Source organism: Hyaena hyaena, unplaced genomic scaffold (assembly GCF_003009895.1).
Source record: "Hyaena hyaena isolate Hyena2069 unplaced genomic scaffold, ASM300989v1 scaffold_161, whole genome shotgun sequence".
NCBI lineage: Eukaryota > Metazoa > Chordata > Mammalia > Carnivora > Hyaenidae > Hyaena > Hyaena hyaena.
Window position 1 is genome coordinate 1,746,378 of NW_024080792.1, and position 21,334 is coordinate 1,767,711.

The following is a 21,334-nucleotide window of genomic DNA, read 5'->3' on the forward strand; positions in this document are numbered from 1 at the left end:
GCTAATCTTAGCAAGATCTGTATTTTTAATTCACAGTCAAGAGGCCAGCAAGCCCCCACGTTGGCAGGAACACAGAGTACCTGTGAGAAGTAGCAGCAGGCGCCTTCAACATGAGGGCCAGGATGCCACACTGCTTTCTGCAAGTTAACATACCATGCTACCCAAATCCTTTGTTCCCAAAATAAAAATGGGTGCTTCTAGGGACAGTGCTTGTAACGCTGTGCTTCAACCATTTCAACCTAAGACTCTTCATATCAGTCGCTATAATTATCACTGTGAAACAGGACACGCATTTCTTGCCATATATAGATAATAAGGGACATGTATTTGGATGTCAGCATCATTATAGGTGCCTTCCTCAGGACAACAGTAGCAGAATTTGACAGTCCTTCACTGCTTGATCACCCTTTCCTTTCCAAAGTCCTTCACCCTTTGATCACCCTTCACTGCTTGATCACCTTGCTTGAAACACCCTTTCCACGCAACCTAGAAGTCCATTGTTTAAAAATCAGATTCACTTTGTTTCTGTTTTGAGAAAGTCAACAGGAAAAGCCAACTTCCCAAACAGGCAAATGTTGGAAATGGTTATGAGCATTATGAACAGATCATTCTTTTAAATATTTGAATTTACTCAAAGCATGTGTCAGTGTGTATGTAGAGATGATGATGAACTATTTGAGGAATAGACCTCTTAAAAATGGTGGGTGTCTGGGGAGGCTGGGTGGCTCAGGCAAGTTGAGAGCTCGGCTTGGCTCAGGTCATGATCTCGCAGTTCATGAGTTCAAGCTCCACATTGGCTGGCTGCTATCAGCAGCGGAGCCCACTTTGGATCCTCTGTCCCCCTCTCTCTGCCCCTCCCCTACTTGCTCTCACTCAAAAATAAAATAAACATTTAAAAAAAAATGGTGGGTGTCTGGGGCACCTGAGTGGCTCAGTTGGTTAAGCAGCTGACTTTTGGTTTCCGCTCAGGTCATGATCTCACTGTTGTAGGATTGAGCCCCGCATTGGGTGCTTGCTCCATATTGGGTTCGAGCTGACAGTGTGGATCATGCTTGGGATTCTCTCTCTCTCCCTATCTCTTCCCCTCCCCTGCTCATGCTCTCTCTCCCAAAAAATAAATAAATAAACATTAAAAAAAAAAAGGTGGGTGTCATGGTCCTTGTATTATTATTTTTATTATAATGGTTATTATTACTATTACCACTTCTACATTACAGATGAAGATACTGAATCTCAGAAAATTAAATAACAAATCTGAGGTGACAGAGACAATAAGTGGTAAGGCAAGATTTATTCATAAGCCTACATTATCAGTAACATATTTTCATTTATTTTCCATACAACCCCACTTTTTTTGTCCTTTTGGGGTTTTTTAAGCATTATTTTAAATACTGTGTGACCTAAGGAGATCGATAATAACTATTATACAAATGGATAAAACAGGCATAGATTGGTTGGTATAAGACAAGAGGTGTCCCTGAAATGTGCCAAACCACATTTTTAAATGTTTGGTATAGATTTAATCCACAAATTGCATTATACTCTAAACCTTCAAGTGGATTTTTAATATTGGAAGTTAAAAGTATTGTATAAAAATTAAAGTTTCACAGTGCTGTTTGTCTTCTGTAAGGATGTTTTATTGCAAAGTTCCAAATTAATAGTTATAAAACATCCACAATATTCTAACCTTCAACCTTAACTATTTCAAATTACAGTTTAATAGTGGTATAAATACATAATATTTCTCTCAGAGTTTGCTCCAAGGGTGACTGAAATATAGCCTCTTTTATCACAAAAAGCTAGGACCTCTGATTTCACATTAATGGTATTCCAAATTTTGAAATAAAACTAGGAAATTCATTACGATCGACGTGTTTATTCATTAACCCTAAGTTCTCAGAAAGGAATCAGAGAAATAGAAGAAAAACAAAAGTATATAGTGCTCCCCAAAGCCTAAGTAGACAGTTCAGGAAAAAGGGAGAGACCAATGGCAGGAAATCCAGGAATGTCTGAAAAGTAATAAACTCAGTGTCTTTAGACACAAGGAGGTCACCAAAGCCCTTAAGGAGAGTTCTTAGTGGAGTGGTGGGGACAGAAGCCAGATGGCTTTGTGAATGCTGACAGTGGCCTGAGCTAATCCCAGGATAGCCATGTCAAAACAAACTGAAGGCAGATTATTTTCATCAGAAAATCAGCAAGACATTCAACTTTAATGGATTTTTTAAAATAGAAAATGAACAACCCTCCCCAGTTAAAATCCTGATTTTCTTCTTGCTTTACATCTCCTGCTCACTTTTCTTTAGACGTATCTGTGTTTACAACCTGACCTAAGCATTTCTGATTAGATTAGGTGTCACTGAATGTTGTATCCCCATCTGACTATCAGACTGGCAGGTATTAAATGCAAATGAAATGAAAGACAGTAAATTCATACACTAAGATGGTTGTATTTAGTGAGATTTGACAGGGGTCTAAAAGACGAAGAATGAGAAGCAGTGTGTGTTAAAATTGATTACAAGTGGATATAGATCTGCAGTCACACAGACTCACAATTTTGTCACTTGAACAACTAATTTTAAAAGACAAAAAATTCTATTGAAGTGATTTTACTTCGTTCCCTCTGCAGGAAACTTCATCGCAGCTGGGTTGGCAGATGATTTGTTTTCATGAGCAATCTTTGAACCAATCAGGACACAGATAATCTTATTATACCTCTGTGGGTTTATGTTTCTTTTGATGAGAGTCTAGAGAAGTCATGGGTAATACTTCATAGTGTGCCAGGAACCGCTTATGTTTCAGTTGCCCAAGGTCAGATCTTTATTTAACCACCAACTGGGTACTTAATTTTAGATACACAGAGGAACACATTGGCTCCAAGGCACTTCCTCTGGTTTAGGAAGGCAAGGCCCTGGATAAGAATGACAAGACGATCATTCCAAAAGGTGAGATTATGAAATATTTGATCTGTACCTCACCAAGTAGCTTATGAAGTAGTTTAGTATCGGGAATATTTTAAACAGATGGAAATACATATTGTGGTAGCTTCTCATTACTTTTCTTTCCAATTGATCACCTGTCGGTTTGCCTTTCTGAGGCCTTTTAAATCACAGAATATAAGCAGGGTTGTTTTTGTCTGTTTATAGAATATTAACTCGATGGCATAGTCACGAAGCATAATAATATCATGAGAAAAACAGACCAAGCATGAATATGCCTATAGGAAGTGCCAATATATACCATTGGAATCCCAGAGGGGCCTTAGATGGCTCTGGTTTCTGAGTAAAACGTTAAATGATTTTTGTGAATAATTATAAAAAATTTCTATCAGGGCTCTTTTATTACTTATAGCAAAAGATGGATGCTTTATATTCAAATAAAAAAATTCCTTTAAGTTCTTTTAAATCAGATGAGAAAAAAGGAACTCAGTAGAATTGGAAATTTGCTTCTGCAAAATAAATCAGAGAATCTTGAGATTGGAAAGTCTTTAGAATTTACCTGTGACCATCACCCATCTGGCTCTTAAATGAACACATAACTTCCAAGGAAGTTCTACATCTAACATGAAATGATTTCTGTGAAATAGTAGTGATATAGACGAGGAAGTCCCGACACTGCTTTGTGCTGAGGACATTGTTGTCATAAAGTAATTTTACACTTCTGTTGTTTCTACGGGAATAGTTGTTTTCAAATGACAATTTACCTAAAATATTTACATTTCCACTAAAGTTGTTTGGTAGGTTTGCTGATTGTTTGCTTAAACTCTTAGAAAACTTATGAATATTTGGAATACAAAACGAGACCTTCTTTTCAGTAATTCTATTATAGTAGATGGGTCATTGGTTACAGTATGTGAGTGTCTAATGCCAAACAGTTGGAGTTATACCTATACCCACATCTCCACCACTCACCATTATGTGCAGGTTTGAGCAAATTACCCAACAAATCTGTGCCTCAGTTTCCTTGTCTGTAAAATAGGGGAAAGTGTATTATAGAAATTAAATATCAGAATCAACTAAGCTACTGAGCATAATGCATGTCACAGGTAAGTACTCAATAGATGTTACTTATAATAATTATCAAATTCAATAAAACAAATCTTTATTGAGGATGTGCTTGACTATCTGCCAAACCTTGGAAGGGAGGGGAGCGATTTGTGTTGTTTCTGGGGAAAAGTCTAGAATGCATTGTTTAAAAGCAGCAAACTCCCTGCAGGCAGGGATCCTATTGTCTTGTGTCTAGCACTATGTCTGGAGCATAGCAGACACTGAACACATATTTTTGAATGAATGAATAGGATGGTCTGAAAATCCTTAGAAAAAAAAAAATAATCACTGAGAACTGGTGGGTCAGAGAAGGAGAATGTAATAGACATTATGCATCTGTATTTCAACAAAGTATTTGACAGTATTTCTTGACGATGGTCTTGTTATCAAAAAGGAGACGTTAATACTGGACAGTGATGTATTTCAGAGGATTTGTAACTGGATAAACAGCTTTTCTTGAAGAGTGCTAAATAATAGATCAGTGTCAACCTGAAGTCCTCTCTGTCCTGTGCCAATTTCTGTTCAACATTTATCATTATTACTAGTGCAGATGGACATATAGAAGGCATGCAAATAGGGCTGTAAGTAGAACAATACTTGCAGGGATAGAAAATGCATTAGATATTGGCAGACTGGAATAAAGGTCAAATTATTAAGAAAGAAAGAAAGAAAGAAAGAAAGAAAGAAAGAAAGAAAGAAAGAAAGAAAGAAAGAAAGAAAGAAAGAAAGAAAGAGAGAAAGAAAGAGAGAAAGAGAGAAAGAAAGAAAGAGAGAAAGAAAGAAAGAGAGAAAGAAAAGAAAGAAAAGCAAAGAAAAGAAAGAAATGTAATAGGGTTGAATAAAGAGTCCTGAACAGACTTTCCCAGCAATGATGTGAGAAAAAATATGAGATGTACAATTTGGGCCGATAGGGATCCAAATCAACTGTGTAACATGACAGTCTCCAAATTCATCTGGGCTTAGGTTAAATTAACCAATTTATAATGTCTAGGAAAAAGGAGATGGTCTTCCCTGCATAATGTTGTGTTGATCTGACTACACCTATTGTAGTCAGATGTGTGCTGCCATCAGAGCCCATGGTCCAGAGCCACTTTTAGAAAGAAAAGAATGATGAATGTGTTTACAGGAAAGCAATCAAGATGGCGGAGGGAGGTGAACCCATGGCACAAGAAGAAAAGTTCTTCAGCCTCAAGAGGAGAGGGCTCACTGGAGACTTAACAGCCTTCCTGGGGAATGATTTAAGGGCTCTCATGTAGCAGAAGAAAGACAGTTAATCAGTGTAATTCTGAGGAATAGAACTAGGATCATAGAATAATGATTTGAAGAGATGGATTCAACTTAAATGTTTTTTTCCTAACTGTTAACGCTAACCAAAGGGCTCTGTGGGGATATAGTAAGCTTCCTGTCACTTTGGTGTTGAGGGCTGAGGCTGGACAATTACTTGCAGGGCTTGTTGTACATGGAATTTATAGGTGGAGCTACCTAATGGTCAGCTCTGAAGTCTGATGATTCTAGAGAAAAGGAAGAAGAAGGAAGTAATGAATATGTCAGAGTTCCTATTCAAGGGTGAGGAATTGAGTTAAAACTGCCAAACAACCCCTAGAATTCTAGTTCCTCATTCCAGAGGAGTTCAACCATGGAATGATAACACATAGTGCTTGTTGACTACTCACATTGGACACAGTTAATGCAGCGGCTAATCCAGTGGGCAGGTTTTGAACAAAGTTTGAATTGCCACACCCAACTGTCTCCCCATGAAAGAAATCAATGGCCTGTATATGATGTCAAACTAAACTATGAAGAAATGCAATGGCTAATTATTGTTTGAGTTTTGAATAGGAAAAGATTTGACTTGAGCCCCAGGCAGAACTTCTGTCATGTCAAATGAACATGTATATACAGTAGTATATATACAATGTATATAGTATTTACAAATATATAGGAATATATATAGACATGTAGAGTACATAACAATACTTTTATTAAGGTCTAGGGACATTTCATTTTTATTGTTATTATAGCTAATTAATATAGTCAAAACATTTTTTACTTACCATAAACTCACCTGCATAAACTAAATGTAGCTATTTTATTCTCAACAAGCGGCCTTACTTTCCTCAACAGCTGCCACTCACTAATTAGTGGAAAATGAAATTTTGGTCTCATGCAGACACATAGGATAACTTAGGTAACAAAGTCTGTGCTTGGATGACTCAAGTAAAAGGATCAGTCTTTCAGATTTCTGTTCTTTTCTAAGCCAAGAAACTCCCTCCACCAGATTTCACCTGCTTTACTATAAATTCTGCAAACTTCTCTCTTCTCAAAGTCACCAAGGTCGCTGGAGTACCAGGAAGTGACCTAGCTCATGACCTGTAAGGCTCAGCCTATGAGCCAGATGCTGGGCCAGCTTTCTGGAAGGCTTTGTAAGCTTTGGCTGCATAGAGGCAGTTTTAGTTCCTTCCACGTGGCCATCATATCTGATTAAATGAATATCATTCTCATATATGACACTTTATCTCTGGCAGTAAATATTCTTTAAGAATATTAATTTTAATAACTGTATAGCTTTCCATTGCTTAGATATGCAAAAATGTCTTATCCAAATTTCTTATACAAATGTTGGACACTATTATTTCTAATGTTTCGGCAGCTAAATACAGCTGAGATGAGCATTTTCACATATAGATTTTTGTCCACATCTCTGATTATTGCTTGAAGATAGATGCCTAGAATTAGAATTATAAACAAATGGTAAGACTTTTAAAAAATTATATTATCATTCTAGCTTGTGACAAGGGCACATCTATTAATAAGTTGCCTTTCCATGGCTCATGCTTCCTCTGTTCTTTGCTTTTCTACGTTTACCTTCCTCTAGAAACCCACCTACTAATGAACCTAGATCTTCTTGTTCTTTGCATCATTTTCATGAACTAGCACACATCTTTCTACATCTCTGTTTTAACTGAATCTGACGTGGAAATCAATAGTAAGAGTAAAAATATCTAATGTTATATGAGAGAAGCAAAACAAGTGTGACAAGCCTTGTCACTGGTCTCTTTACCTAGAAACTGAGCCTCAGTTAATGCAGCCGCAAAACTGGAAGTGAACTTGCGAAAACATAGGACATCAAAACACAAGGTGAATCCATTAATCTGCTAATTTTAAGAGTAGTGTCTATTTGATTATTCAATTATTCATTTGTTCAGCCAATAGTTAGTGAATCTTATCACATACAAGATATCATACTTAGATCGTGTAGATCTCAAGAGGAATATGTCCATTTTTCCTCCTTAGAACTCTTCTAAAGCGTCAGGTTGGGTCTCTTTGAGTCAACAAAGGTAGCACTCATTTCCTGGACAAAGTGTGTGTGCCCGCGGGTGCATGTGTAATTTATCAGCAGGGCAAGTCACGCTACAGAGGAAGAACTGGTCTAGTTCTCCGTCATTGATAGGATTACACCACACAGAGGGAATTGCTGTAACTTACTACTTATAAATACAGTTACCTGGGTCCGTGGGGTGGAACCCAATTCTGACAGAGAATTTTAGTCTCATGGGGACTGGTTAACTCACTGAAATCAGCCCCACAAAGCCATTGATCTGATTTGCCACTTTGTGCTAACCGGATTCAAAAAAAGCAAAAATGTGTAGCCACCAATAAATACCAAAGTTATGACAAAATTTTATTTATATTGATGTCAGTTTATCTTTAAAATTGCACATATAAAAAGTCAAAATGCAGGAAAATAAAAAGGAACATTCTTTCGAATATAATAACTATATTTTCCTGACAAAACCAAAAATTCAAAACCCTCTTTAACTATTGCCTTTCCTCTGATAGGACAAATCCTGATGACTCTTTCTGGGACCTCCAGTGGATGAACACATCCCTCAAAAACCATAGCAGTTTCAAGGTGAGAGAAAATTGCCTCAGGGTCTCAGGGTCCCCCATTCCACACAGCACTACCTTTGGGATTGAATTTGAGCTGACTGTGTATAAAACTGAAGAAATCTAAATTTTACTCTATTTCCCTTTTTTTATCCCCTCTCATTACCATCCACTAGACTTGGTGTTAGGCCCTCTGCCATCTTGTCCACTCCCAAGCTACCTTCAGTGACTATTCCAAGAAATCCTAGTTCTGCACTGGGGACCAGTATAGTGCTGTTGACACTTTGAAAGGGACACTGGAAGATGGGACAATAAGCCGCAAAGGACAAAGTCTTTCACTGATGCAACCCAATGACACTGAGGAGACAAATGCTGAGAGCAGTGTGATATTTATGGACACAAAGCCCTTCCTTGCATGGAAATGAATTGTACGCTCTGGGAGCTGTTTACAGCCAGCCCTGTTTAGAACCCACAAACTCATCAACAGTACAGTGTTAGCATGGAAAATGGATTGGAGGTAGTGTAGAGAATCCAATGCAAAGAGGTGTCGTACCCATGTTCATTCCTGCAGCTTACCTTGCAACACCATCCCACCCTCCTGGCCACTTCAGTCAGGCACTGACTGGTATGCTGATCCGCTTTTTAAGGACACTAATGTTAAGACTCCAAGACACAAAGTACAGAATGAAAGCAAGCTTAGGACATCCTAGACCACCCTAAGCAACATAAAGCCTTATTGCAGAGGGCCAAAGATAAAGATTTATGTGTCCCTGGAAGCTGCTTTTTATTTTTGGAAGTTATTGTCATTAAGAGCTGGCCGTTAAGAGCAAGATCAAAGTGGTTTTCTTTCTTTCTTTTTTTCTTTCTTTCTTTTTTTTTTTTTTGTGGGTTGTTTTTCTGCAGCTTTGGAAAGACCTTAAAAATGAAGGTACCTATAATCTGTCCAGACTCTACTTATTAGCTCAATAATGTATGGCTATTATTATAATCACAGTTGTTATTATTATCAAAGATTCTCTTAAAATTTTTTAATGTTTACTTATTTTTAATAAGGGGAGGGGCGGAGAGAGGGAGACACAGATCTGAAGCAGGCTCCGGGCTCTGAGCTGTCAGCACAGAGCCCCACGCAGGGCTCAAACTGACAAACCACGGGATCATGACCTGGGCTGAAGTCGGATGCTTAACTGCCTGAGCCACCCAGGCGCCCCTTACCAAAGATATTCCAACACTTACATGACCACCAAACTTCCCTTTTCCCACTATCTAAATCTAGGATTTTACTAGGCTCATCCGTAAAATAAACCAATAATTACTGATATATGAATAATACATTTAGCACTTAGAAACCCTAAATTTTGATTGTTTTTTTTTTTTTGAGGGATATGTGACAGGGCTTCAGAGATTCCATGAATTCCCCAAAGTTTTATGCAGAATTTTGAGTTGACATGCATCCTTCTGGAGAGAGAAGCCATTACTTTCATCAAATGTGTTCTTGACCTTAAGGAAGGTTAACCAGCACTTTTTTTGTTTGTTTGTTTAAATATTTTTAATTTCAGTATAGTTGACACACAATGTTACATTATTTTCAGGTGTGCAATGTAGTGAATCAGCAACTCTATATGTTATGAGATGCTCCCCAGGAGTGTAGCTACCATGTGTCACCATGCAACACTATTGCAATGTCATTGGCTGCATTCTCTATACTGTGCCTTTATGCCCATGACTTATTCCTTACCTGGAAGCCTGTAACTCCTTCTCTACTCCCCGCCCCCCCCCTTCCTCACCCCCTCTGGCAACCATCAGTTTGTTCTCTGTATTTATAAGCCTGATTCTGCTTTTTGTTTGTTTATGTATTTGTTTTTTAGATTCCACATATGAGTGAAATTGTGGTATGTGACTTTCTCAGTCTGACTTATTTCACTGAGCATGATAGCCTCTAGGTCCATCCACATTGCGGCAAATGGCACAATCACACAATGGTGTGTGGCTGTGTAATATTCCATTATACATATTCATTCATCTATCCATTCTTTATTCATATATCAATGGTTAACCAGTGCTTTAAATGAAAAGGCTAATTGCCCAACACAGTTGTTTCAATTAGTTTGTAAGCAGCTACGTATTTACATAAGTAAATCTCACTAGAGGGCTTCTCCAGGACAAGACCAGCAAACCATTATTTAGGAAGTGTCATTTAATTAAACTGAGAAATAGAGCACTTGTGAATAGGTCTTAAAGGATGTCAAAATATTAGTTGGCTTTTCCTAAGATTCCTGGTTGGTGATTTATTTAAAGAATTTTAAATAAAGGCTGGCAATAGACTACTACCAGCCTTCAGCTGGGATTGAATCCTGGTCATTTTAAATTTGAGATACACATACACATAACTCTTCTTTTTGCTCTTCTCATTGCATCTTGATGTCTCTAGGTCTATTCCAATGGTGCTCTTTGATTGTCTCTGTGACACTTTAGTGCACTTGCACACAGATCTTTATTTCATCCTGGGCTGTTAGTAAAAGGTTGGAGACAGCTTGTGTAAGGTATGAGTTGTTTGACACGGTAGGGGTTTCTTCAGCATTTTGACCCTACGGTTTTAATGGAAACAAAACAGTTAAGAGTCTTAGATAACTTTCTTCTGGATGGTAGTTAAAATGACATCAAAAAATAAAAAGCAAAACTTTTCACAGATCAACTCAGTTCTTTAAGGAGGCTATGGTATCTCCCGTACCGAAAGTCCAAATTCCAAGCAGGGTTAGAACTGAGCTGCGGATTTAAATAGGTAAAAGGGTCTGGATCTCATTACTAATCCCAGGGCCATGCAACCTCCCTATCACCACAGTGATACTAGTGAGAGAGGCAGCAGGCAATACCACAGCTCGAACTTCATGATCTAATTGTGCTGTCCAAAGGACTCGATGTGTGTCTGCTCGTAATGAGTCAACAACTTTTTTCCACTGAGAAGAGCCATTTGCCGTGGTTGACTGGGAGTAGAAGTAGAGAGAAAAGATAGAAAAGAAAAAGAAAGTAAGATATTTTCTTCCCTCAGAAAACTAATAATCCAAGTGAGAAAACAGAACGCAAATATGTGAAGAATTTGCCAGGCAAATACAGAAGAGTAAAAATCCAGATATTGGAAAATATTATAGAAGAGGAGATAGTCACAGCTAAGGGAGGCCAGAGGGGACCTGGAGAATCTCAGCCAGGTTACTACTATAGGAGTAACGTCTTGAGCCAGGCCGGAGGTAGCATGGACCGTGCTTATGGAACAGCCAGAGAGGCTTGTGAGTGAAGAAGAAGATATCGAAGCATAGAGGTGAAAAAAAGGAAGCCAAGCACAGAGAGGGCAATCAGGTTTGTCTCATTGGAAAAAAGACTCCATACTCGAATACAATGGTTAGTTTTAAGAGTAAATCAGGGCCTAGCTTATGTTAGTAGCTTTTTATTAACTCATTCGTTCATTCACTCACACATTTAGAGACCACGAGCCTTGAGCTGGCACTTCTCTGGCACTGGAGATACAGGCTAATTCTCTGATCTTATTGGGTGACAGTCTAGGGGGAGGAGATAGACAATGAACTAATAAATAATTAATAAAAAATAAAATACTACTTGACAATATTTGGCAAATAAGCCCCCTAGAGTGCATCCTGGCTTTTCGAGTAGACTGAGACATCAGCGTGTGAGGAAATACACTCGGTGGATATTGTTACTCTCTCATGGGCAGTCTCCCAACACCACTACTGTTCTCTCTTTAATGTTCCAAGATGATAGTAAGGGCACAGGTGCAGAACAACAAAAATACAATCAAAATGATGCCAGCGAGTTCACATGCAGTATGTCCACAGCTCAGGCACCCTAGCTATCAGCATGGGGAGAAGTTTGAGCTTATTTAAAATTGAACAATGAGAAGTGGTAAATATCAGCTCTGTTTCGAAAATTGCCCAAGGACAACCATTTTGTTTTTTTTTTTTTCTCTTTGGAAAGACACACTACAATGTAAAATTTCAAAGAGATGATACATCTTGGCTCATAAAGTACCACGAATCAAAAATAATTTCATATTGATCATTAAACCTAGTCGTAGAACTATTTTTCTTTCTACACTTACTAAATTTTCTTTCTCAAGAAGACAGAGCGACTGGCCCAATAGTAATGAGAAACACTCCTTTAATTTGATATTTGGAAGAAATAAGCCAATGAGATATAATCTACATTTGTGTGTCTATCTTCAGAGAAGATGGGCCAGTGAATAGCAGTGGCTTGTCATGGACAGAACTACACAGGGAATGAATAGGGACACCACAAGATGGTGGTCGCTGGTCTAGGGGTGGAATTAAGATGGTCCTTACTTCAATTTGGACAAATGATGCTCTTAGACTGTAACACCATACAACTTATCCTGTAAAACCAGCCAGAAAACAAAAAATGGGGACCAGACAGTAGCTATATGAAGGTTCAAGTCAGGAAGCCTCGTGGACATCGCCACCATAGTATTCTTACCTCTCCCGAAGGAGAGTAATCCAATCCTAAGACCCTTCCACTCCGGGAGAAGTTTGGAAGACTAGCTGCTAAAAGGTATCTCTCCTAATTTATTATCCCAAACACTAAATAATTAGGCATCTTTTTGTTTAACTTCCTTTTGTTAAAAATGCTCAACTCACTTCAGGAATCCCACAGGCCAAAGTCACTTTGTTGCAAATGAGAAAAAGACGTTGCTTCCTTGGGGTATTCATAGCGCTCTGCCAGACTGTACAGCTCCATTAGGGGACATTTGGCTGGAGTCCCTCAGCCAGGAAAATTTGTGTAGTGTACATATTGTCCGACCATTTGTGGTGAGTCTGATTTGGTTGAAACAAGAAAGTGCATTAGGATGAGTTGAAATAGAAATCAATAAATTATATAAATCAGCCCCGAAGCCTCTGTTTTATTTACTCTTCTTTGAAAGCACGAGTTCATTTTTACTCTGCTTATTGTTTTCCAGGTTAATGTACCTGCTGGCATTTCCCACAACTAAGCCTCACTTAACAAAGCTGGTCTTTACCACACCTATCCATGTAGTAGCAGTTCCAGCATCCCTAGCTGAGGATCCCTAACCAATTAGGGATGCCCTTCTGCCAAGGTATCAGAAAGGATCTTTCCATGGCCAGGAACACAGATAGCACAAGTCCATAGAGTTAGATTTCCCAGAGTACCCAGAAAACCATGAGCCAGTCAGTTAGGAAGTTCTCCAAATGCCTAAAGCTGCTTTTGTAAGACTAGCCCTCTCCTGTCTTATTTTAAAACTTTGAAAAAATGTTTATTTATTGATATTTATTTTTGAGGGAGAGAGAGAGAGAAAGAGAGAGTATGAGCAGGGGAGGGGCAGAGAGAGAGGGAGACAGAATCAAAGCAGACTACAGGCTCTCAGCTGTCAGCCAGAGTCCAACACGGGGCTTGAATTCATAAACCACAAGATCATGACCTGGGCCAAAATCAGACGCTTAAAGAACTGAGCCACCCAGCCACCCTATCTCTTGTCTTATTTTAAAGTTCTGGAATTTTGGAAACTGTTCACCTCATATGTGAGAGTAGACAGTAGTTTCTCATGAAGAACAATATTTGAAGATCTCAGTTCCTTCTATTAAAGTTTCCTTCATGTCTTCTCTATTTGCTCTGTTAAATTTCTTAAGGGAAAGGCAAGGGCACTCCATTTGTGACATTTTATTCTCTCTAGTTTAATTCAACAAATGTTTATTGAGAAGCTTTTCTGGACCAAACACCTTCTAGAGTCACAAGGGGTGGAGAGATGACTGGGTCAGAGCCCTTACCTTGAACAGAGTATAGAGTCGTTAGCAGAGGTTGAACACAAATACAGAATAACTTTAATTCAAGGCAGCCAACTCAAACCATTACTGATGTGAGGAAAAGAATAAATCAGCAAGTAAGCAAACACAGCAGATGTGAAATTAAAAGGTAAGAACGTGAAAGGCTCACCGTTCTCTATTCCCATCTCTGTCTTCCTTCTTCTTAGTTCAAGTTTCTAATGTGCTGTGTAGAGCAGTGTCTTCAGAAAACTGATGGGCTGAAATTAGTGTAAGTCAGAAGCATCGAAAAAGTGTATTCTGATGAGCCTAATGGCAGCCATTAATGAAAAGGAAGTCCAAAATCAGAAAATGCAAATACCAAAACAGCAGGTAATTAAAGGTTTCAAAGGTTAGGATGGGCTTCATATATAATACGAATTAAAATGTTCACTGCATTTGTGTTTGTTAAATGAAGAAAGATGAATGCATTTTAGTTTTTCATTTTGCATCTTCACATTAACTGTCTATACCGTTCTGCATAGCTTGCTGATAATAAGAAATTGCCTCTTTCAAATTTGTATCCAGTCATGGATAGTAACGATGACCCCGATGAAGACCATCTTACAAGCTATGATATTCAGCTCAGTATTCAAGAATCCATTGAAGCCAGCAAGTCTGTATTTTATTCTGAAAGGTAACATTCAAATTGACCATCCTCGACAAAACTGCTTTATGGCATTCATTTTGTTGTCAGATAAAATGCCTTCTCCTGCCTATATACACAGAGCTGTTCTAAATATCCAGAGCCCTCTCTGCTATTGACTCAGACAACCTTTATGAGTACTGTATTTCATTTTTGGATCTTCAAAATATGAAAACTAGTATGGATTAGGCCCTAAGTCTAATGAATTGGGAAGAGTTGAGGGCTTTTAGTAAAAATAACAAGAAATATGTAAACCACAGCCTATTTAGTTATCTACTGTACAGATGACACAAGTTAACAAATTATATATAAAACTGATGTTTATTTTAGCAGGAGTTATAGAGTCTGAAACTGAAAAAGTAGATTTCTGTCTTGAACAACACACATTGCACTTCTGACAAAAATAAACTTTAGTTTACATTCTTTTATAGTATTTAGAATCCTGTACTCTGAAATTTAGTAGTGCTTTAAATTATTTTAGTGCTTATTTATTTATTTATTTATTTATTTATTTTTGAGAGAGAGAGAGAGAGAGAGAGAGAGACCACAAGCTGGGAAGGGGCAGAGACAGAGGGAGACAGAATCCAAAGCACAGCTGAGCTGTCAGCACAGAGCCTGACTCGGGGCTCAAACTCACAGACTGCGAGATCATGACCTCAGCCAAAGTTGGATGCTTAATCTACTGAGCCACTCAGATGCCCCTAGTAGTGCTTTTAAATAGATTCAGTTCTATAAAATTATTGCTTATGAGCTTCTTAAAAATGGACTTAGTGCCTTTACATTGGATCTCTTTCATTTTTCCCTTATCCCCAACAGAGTGCCCAAGAAGGCTTTAATGACCCTAGAAGCTAACAGATGTTTCTGCTTAAAAGAGTTGAATCAATTTGTTTTAAAATACCTTGTTTCCTTAGAATAAACACACACACACCAGAGAATTGCCATGAGGGTTGAAATCATGACCTGTTGGGCCAATGACTAGGAATTTGTTCAGTAAGTGCTCAACCTCTTTTCACTTGTATTTCCATTGATGAAAGACTCTAACATGCAGTGTTGGATAATAAGCTCCTAATTAAGCAATTATTAATTAGCAATTATTAAGTTCAAAGCAACATTTACTCAGCATAGAGTTTTTAAAATTGGAAAAAAGCCTTAGAGATCTTCCTATGTAATCCCATCATTTTAGAGATAAAGAATCCACTATCCAGAGAAGCTAACCACTACCCAGAGAAACCACTACTTCAGGATCACAAAATCACAAAAGCTGAGCCTAGCTCTCTTGACTACAATGGTTTACTCCTTTCTCATTGCTTAGAACTCATTACAGAGACAGCGTCACAATCTTGTACTTTGTCATCTGTACTGATGTGCCTAGGTCTTGTGTATCATAAATATACTGTGTCTGATTCTTAGTATTCACATTCTTAAAGTAGATAGAATTAAGGAAGCTGGTTATCTCAGTTGGTTAGAGTACGGTGCTAATACAGTACATAAAATTAGTTGCGTGCTTTTCCTGTAGATCTTGATAATTAAAATGATGCACAAAAACTCAATACAAGCTAAATTTTTGGGTGTTTTGAAGTACACCACTAGGATAAATATGGCTTACTTTTGTTTCTCTGGTAGATTTGTACCACTAAGTGATCAAAACAGAAAACTTGTGGAAGCCATAAAACAAGGTAAAATGGGCATACTGTCTACAATGGGACAAGTTGGAGATTTCACATTGCCATGACAGAGATTTGTTACCAGCCATGTGTTTAATTTAGGTCACATTCTTGAGCTCCAGGAATATGTGAAGTATAAATATACATTGGATGAAGCTGATGAAAAAGGATGGTTTCCATTGCATGAAGCTGTGGTTCAACCCATTCAACAAATACTTGAAGTTGTTCTGGATGGTAAGAGAACTTCAAATCTCTTTGACCCAACCGAAGCAAAAATACAGAATTTATGAGTGGCTCCATGACTTCCCATAAGATAAAAAGCAAAAAGAAAATGCAGAATAGAAGATTATTTGGAAGATAGGAAAGAGAATATCCATGTTTTACACTCAGAATATAAGGATCAGCATATTTTGTGAGCTTCAGGTTTTACCCTTTGCATCCTTCTAAGGATGTGATACAAGTTGGCACAAAGATGTGGCTATAAGCTAAAAGTAATAAAAGCTTATATACATATCATGAATTAATTGATTTAAATATAAAACTTTTTGCTTTGGGGAGTAAGCTTTTAATTTTTCATCTTGATCTCTTGAGTTAGCGGTTTCCAAAAGATCATTATGATGCAACAAGTATATTTACAATATTTTGTGCTCATACTAGTCATACTAATTTTGTCATGGTGGAAACATGAATCAGTATCCCAGCAAATCAACCCCAGGTTAAGTATTAAGAGTAATTTTGATGTTCTAGCATAATATTTGTCACATCTCGGCAACTTTATTTTATTGTTATTTTTTTAATGTTTATTTTTGAGAGAGAGAAAGAGAGAACATGAGCAGAGGAGGGGCAGAGAGAGAAGGAGACACAGAATCAGACGCAGGCTCCAGGCTCTGAGCTGTCAGCACAGAGCCCCACACTGGGCTCCAACTCACAAACTGCGAGGTCATAATCTGAGCCCAAGTCAGATGCTTAACTAACTGAGCCCTCCAGGCGCCCCTCAGCAACTTCTAAAATGTCTTGTGAGTGCCCTGTCTTTTAACCTTCAAGAGCGCTCCCTCATTCTGTGCTCTAGGAGACAATCCTAGTTGCTTGATAATTCACTATCCGGCCAGAAGAAAATACATAGCTAAACAGACAAATAGATCTAGAAGGTGACGTTAAACATGCTATTTCTTTTCTCACATTTTCTGACAGTATTTGGATACATTCTCATTCTCACACTCACAGATTTTATTTGACAAAAATCAATTTCAGTTGCAATTGAAATAACAATACAAAGGATTGGGGATCCTTTATCAAAAAAAAAAAGAATATGCAATTCACGAAAAAAAAACAACAACCTTGAAACGCAGATGTTGGTTACTAGCTGTTGAGTACATGCTCATCTATGTATACTCACCATCTTTTGATAAACTCTAATCACATCTTTTAATCTTTCCTTGTCATCAGTTGACGATGTCCACTCCAAAGTACATAATGTTGGATTATTCTGATCTTTGTGATATCCTTTAAGTAAAGATTTTTAACTTTATACAATACTTTCATATCTCAGCATCCTACCAGACACTCTGGGAGTTCAAGACCTCTGAAGGAGAAACACCCCTGACTTTGGCAGTCAAAGCTGGTCTGGTGGAAAATGTAAGAACTTTATTAGAAAAGGGAGTGTGGCCAAACACCAAAAATGACAAAGGAGAGAAGCCGCTTCTGATTGGTAAATAACCTTCTTTTCTAAAACTTTCATAGTTTGAGACAAATAAATATTTAATAAGTATTTATTGAAAACCACTATGTACTGAAGTTATGTGACCTCAGCTCCCTCTCTTCCCTGAGCTCCTTCCCTAACACCGGTCTTATCTGCCCTGTGGTGGTGGTGTTTTTTTTTAATCCTGCAAAGAGGTCCAGTGTGAGAGATCCTTCAGCACCAACTAACCAGGAGGGATCCAGTCTTGGAGTTTTGTGAAGCCAGAAGTGCCAGTTCTTTTTTTTTTTTTTAATGTGTATTTCCTTTAGAGAGAGGCAGACAGACAGAGCGCGAGTAGGGAAGGGGCAGAGAGAGAGGAAGACACAGAATCTGAAGCAGGCTCCAGGCTCTGAGCTGTCAGCACAGAGCCCCATGAGGGGCTCGAACTCACAAACTGTGAGATCATGACCTGAGCCAGCTGACTGAGCTAACCAGGTGCCCCAAAAAGTGTCAGTTCTAAAGGAATATCCTCTAGGTAGGATCCAGTTGTAAGTAAGGTTGCGTGTGCAGCAGATTGCAAGAAAAAAGAAACAGAAAGAGGGTTTCAAAGAGAGATTCCAGGTCCACCTCAGAACAATGAAGCACCGGCAGATTCTGATCACATAGATGGAGCCCTGGGCACCTATGAAGAGGTTCACAACTCTGACACAAGTAATGATGGTAAACCTAAAGCTGTCATTTATCAGTTTCTTCTCAATGTGTGTATTCTGCTATTTCTGTTGACCAATGAAAAAGTGGCAAGTCTGTTTGTACAAGTGAGATGAGATTAACTACAAATGACCAGAGATAACATTCACTGTCACTTAGGGATATAGAGTTGTGGAATCTGTTACAATAACTGGTGCTTTTTAGAAGTAAACCAGAACTCTTTACCTATGGCTACATCACCACTATTAATGTGATCTGTACTATTTTTAAAGCCATATGCCATGGGGTTTTTGCAATGACATCCATATATGTGTTGTTGTTTCTATAGACGGTTCTATAAATATCTATAGATCTTTGATTTCTGCAACAAAAAAAAAAGCACACACTTTTTCAGAGTTTGTATACTATCTCATTTTGCAAATATACAATTATTCTATACTTGCTATCTTTAATTCATTTACTTAAGGCACAACTAAGTCATGATTATCCCTCATTTGATTTCTTTTTGCTTTTAATACTGCAAGAGAGCATTAAGTATTTATATGTATTTCGGAGTTGCATGTGTTAGTTTCTCTAATCCAGCAATATCTGAAGTATGGGAAAGGAAGTTGATCATTATGTTATCAGAGTCAAAATAGAAGTAACATTTAGAAATACTGTGAAAAGCTAAATGGTAAGGGGGACCTGGGTGGCTCAGTTGGTTGAGTGTCCAATTTCAGCTCAGGTCATGATCTCACGGTTCATTGGTTTGAGCCCCACGCCAGCTCTGTGCTGACAGCTCGGAGCCTGGAGTCAGCTTGAGATTCTGTGTCTCCTTCACTCTCTGCCCCTCTCCCACTCACATTCTGTCTCCTTCTGTCTTTCAAAAACGGATAAAAAATTTTTTTTTTTTAATTATTAAAAGGCTAAATGGTAATACCAAAGAGAATACAAAAGTCTCAGAAGGGAAATTTTCTGAAGATCTTCACTTATTTCCCCATTATCCATGTACCCGGGGAATAAGATTTTTCTTGGGTTACCTTCTCCAAGACCACCTTGGTGGAAGCCATGTCAAGAATTTTTAGGTTCTATGGGAAAATGGTCATTCGTGGCACTTTCCCAGCTTTCTTCTTGACTCTGTAGCCTGCTTTGAAATTTGCTACTCATAGTCCATTAACTAAGAAAGGGAGAGATACGAGAAAAATATGTTGCTCTTTTTATTTTTATGTGTGATGTCATCTTTATTTTTCTTAGCCTGATGCCATGTCTTTGTCTTTATTACAGAATATGTTTAGATGGCCAAAAAAAAAAAAAAAAAAAAGACACGTTGGGTCCCTCCAGGGCCCCTCTTTGCTATCAGCCATTAGGCCCTTACTTGTGGTACTTTGATGTATTGCAATCCATCACATGGTTACTTGCTGAGGACCAGATATCTACTTTGTGATCATCTGACACTTGTGAGGGTATTTGGCACTCAGACTCTTTCTCTGCTCACTCCTCTGAAGTTGGTGTCACCTTTCTCTAGTTGGATAGCCACAAGATTATCTTGGCCAGTGGGGCCCAGGAATAGAGGAAGCCCAGGGAACCATGAAGCACAACATCTCAGTTCTGCTGCCCTCCCCGGCCCACACCCTCATGCCATTTCTGGCTTGGTTAATTTTATTTCAGATACTTTCTTTGTCACAAATCAATACACATCCTCTTCACTGCCTTTCCTCTTTCAATCTGACAATCCTTGTCAAGAAGCCTCAGAAAAATCTCTCTTCCCTGTTTGAATGTCTTACAAGTCACAAGATAAATCACTTGTGCAATTAAAAAAATTACATGAGCAAAACACATATATCAAGAAAGGGAAAGAAAATGACAGAAATTAGAGGCACCTGGGTGGCTCAGTCAGTTAATCATCTGACTCTTGGTTTCGGCTCAGGTCATGATCTCACAGTTTGTGAGTTCAAGCCCCAAGTCAGATTCTGCACTGACAGCCGGGAGCCTGCTTGGGATTTTCTCTCTCGATCTCTCTCTCTCTCTGCCTCTCTCCATGCATTCATGCTCTCTCTCTCAAAATAAATAAATAAACATAAAAAAGAGAAAATTACAGAAATTTAAGATAAAAAGGAATAGTGCCAGCAAACTATAAATCTATACAAAAGTCTCTAATTCCTTAACTCTTCAACTGAAGTTTGTTTCTTAAGCATTGTTGTTGAAGATATATATATTACTATATGTTATTTAAGCTTTATTTTACTTAATTATGTTACACAAATACTGTGCCATTTTAGTTTTCATTATTTGAGCCATTTATTGGTTAAGAATGTGTTCATGGGTTAGTTTGGGAGGGGCTCCCATGATTCCCATTATTATTTCTACTCGAAATAAAATATATTCTTAGTTCCAAAATAGTGAAATTGCAAGTAAAGTTTTATTTTAAAAATAATTCAAGCGGAACATGGCCTGTGCATGATATTGTTCTCATGAAAAAAGACTAAGATCTCTAACCAACATGTTTCCTGAGTCAGACAAAAGGAAAACAGTTCACGATGGGAGAGATTCATTATTTTAACGCACTTTTTCTAGAAGAAAATGTAATAGGAGCAAGAAGATAAATGAGGACACATACCTCTTAGTTCATTTAACCTATTGATGTTTTCTCTGCAATGACACGGGCTAGGATGAGGTAATTCACTATGATTAGAGCTGCCAGCGGCAGGTGGGTGATTCAGAGAAAGGCATTTGGCAACAGACTCTAGGGAACCGGAGAAAAACTGAAATCTCATCACAGTGACGGCTCGCCTGCCTCCGCATTACGCCTTCTTCCTCTCGTCAGGCCTTCGAGGGCCCTTTTCCTTGTTTCGGCTTTAGGTGCTTTCTGCACTCTGCCCCCTTGCTCC

At 38.2% G+C, this 21,334-nt stretch overlaps 1 protein-coding gene across 3 annotated transcripts in view; it reads left to right on the forward strand.

Moving 5' to 3' along the window:
* ASB15 (ankyrin repeat and SOCS box containing 15) overlaps positions 1 to 21,334 on the forward strand; it is a 53,402-nt gene that overhangs the window by 19,577 nt on the left and 12,491 nt on the right. For 2 of the 3 annotated variants that reach the window (XM_039239688.1, XM_039239690.1), the window contains exons 3-8: positions 7,109 to 7,181; positions 7,884 to 7,956; positions 14,257 to 14,408; positions 16,041 to 16,093; positions 16,184 to 16,315; positions 17,631 to 17,789. In XM_039239688.1, the coding sequence (XP_039095619.1) occupies positions 7,921 to 7,956; positions 14,257 to 14,408; positions 16,041 to 16,093; positions 16,184 to 16,315; positions 17,631 to 17,789 (532 nt within the window). In that variant the 5' untranslated portion in view covers positions 7,109 to 7,181; positions 7,884 to 7,920. Of the gene's footprint in view, positions 1 to 7,108; positions 7,182 to 7,883; positions 7,957 to 14,256; positions 14,409 to 16,040; positions 16,094 to 16,183; positions 16,316 to 17,630; positions 17,790 to 21,334 lie in introns of those variants that run through there. The other variant, XM_039239689.1, reaches the window with a different exon arrangement.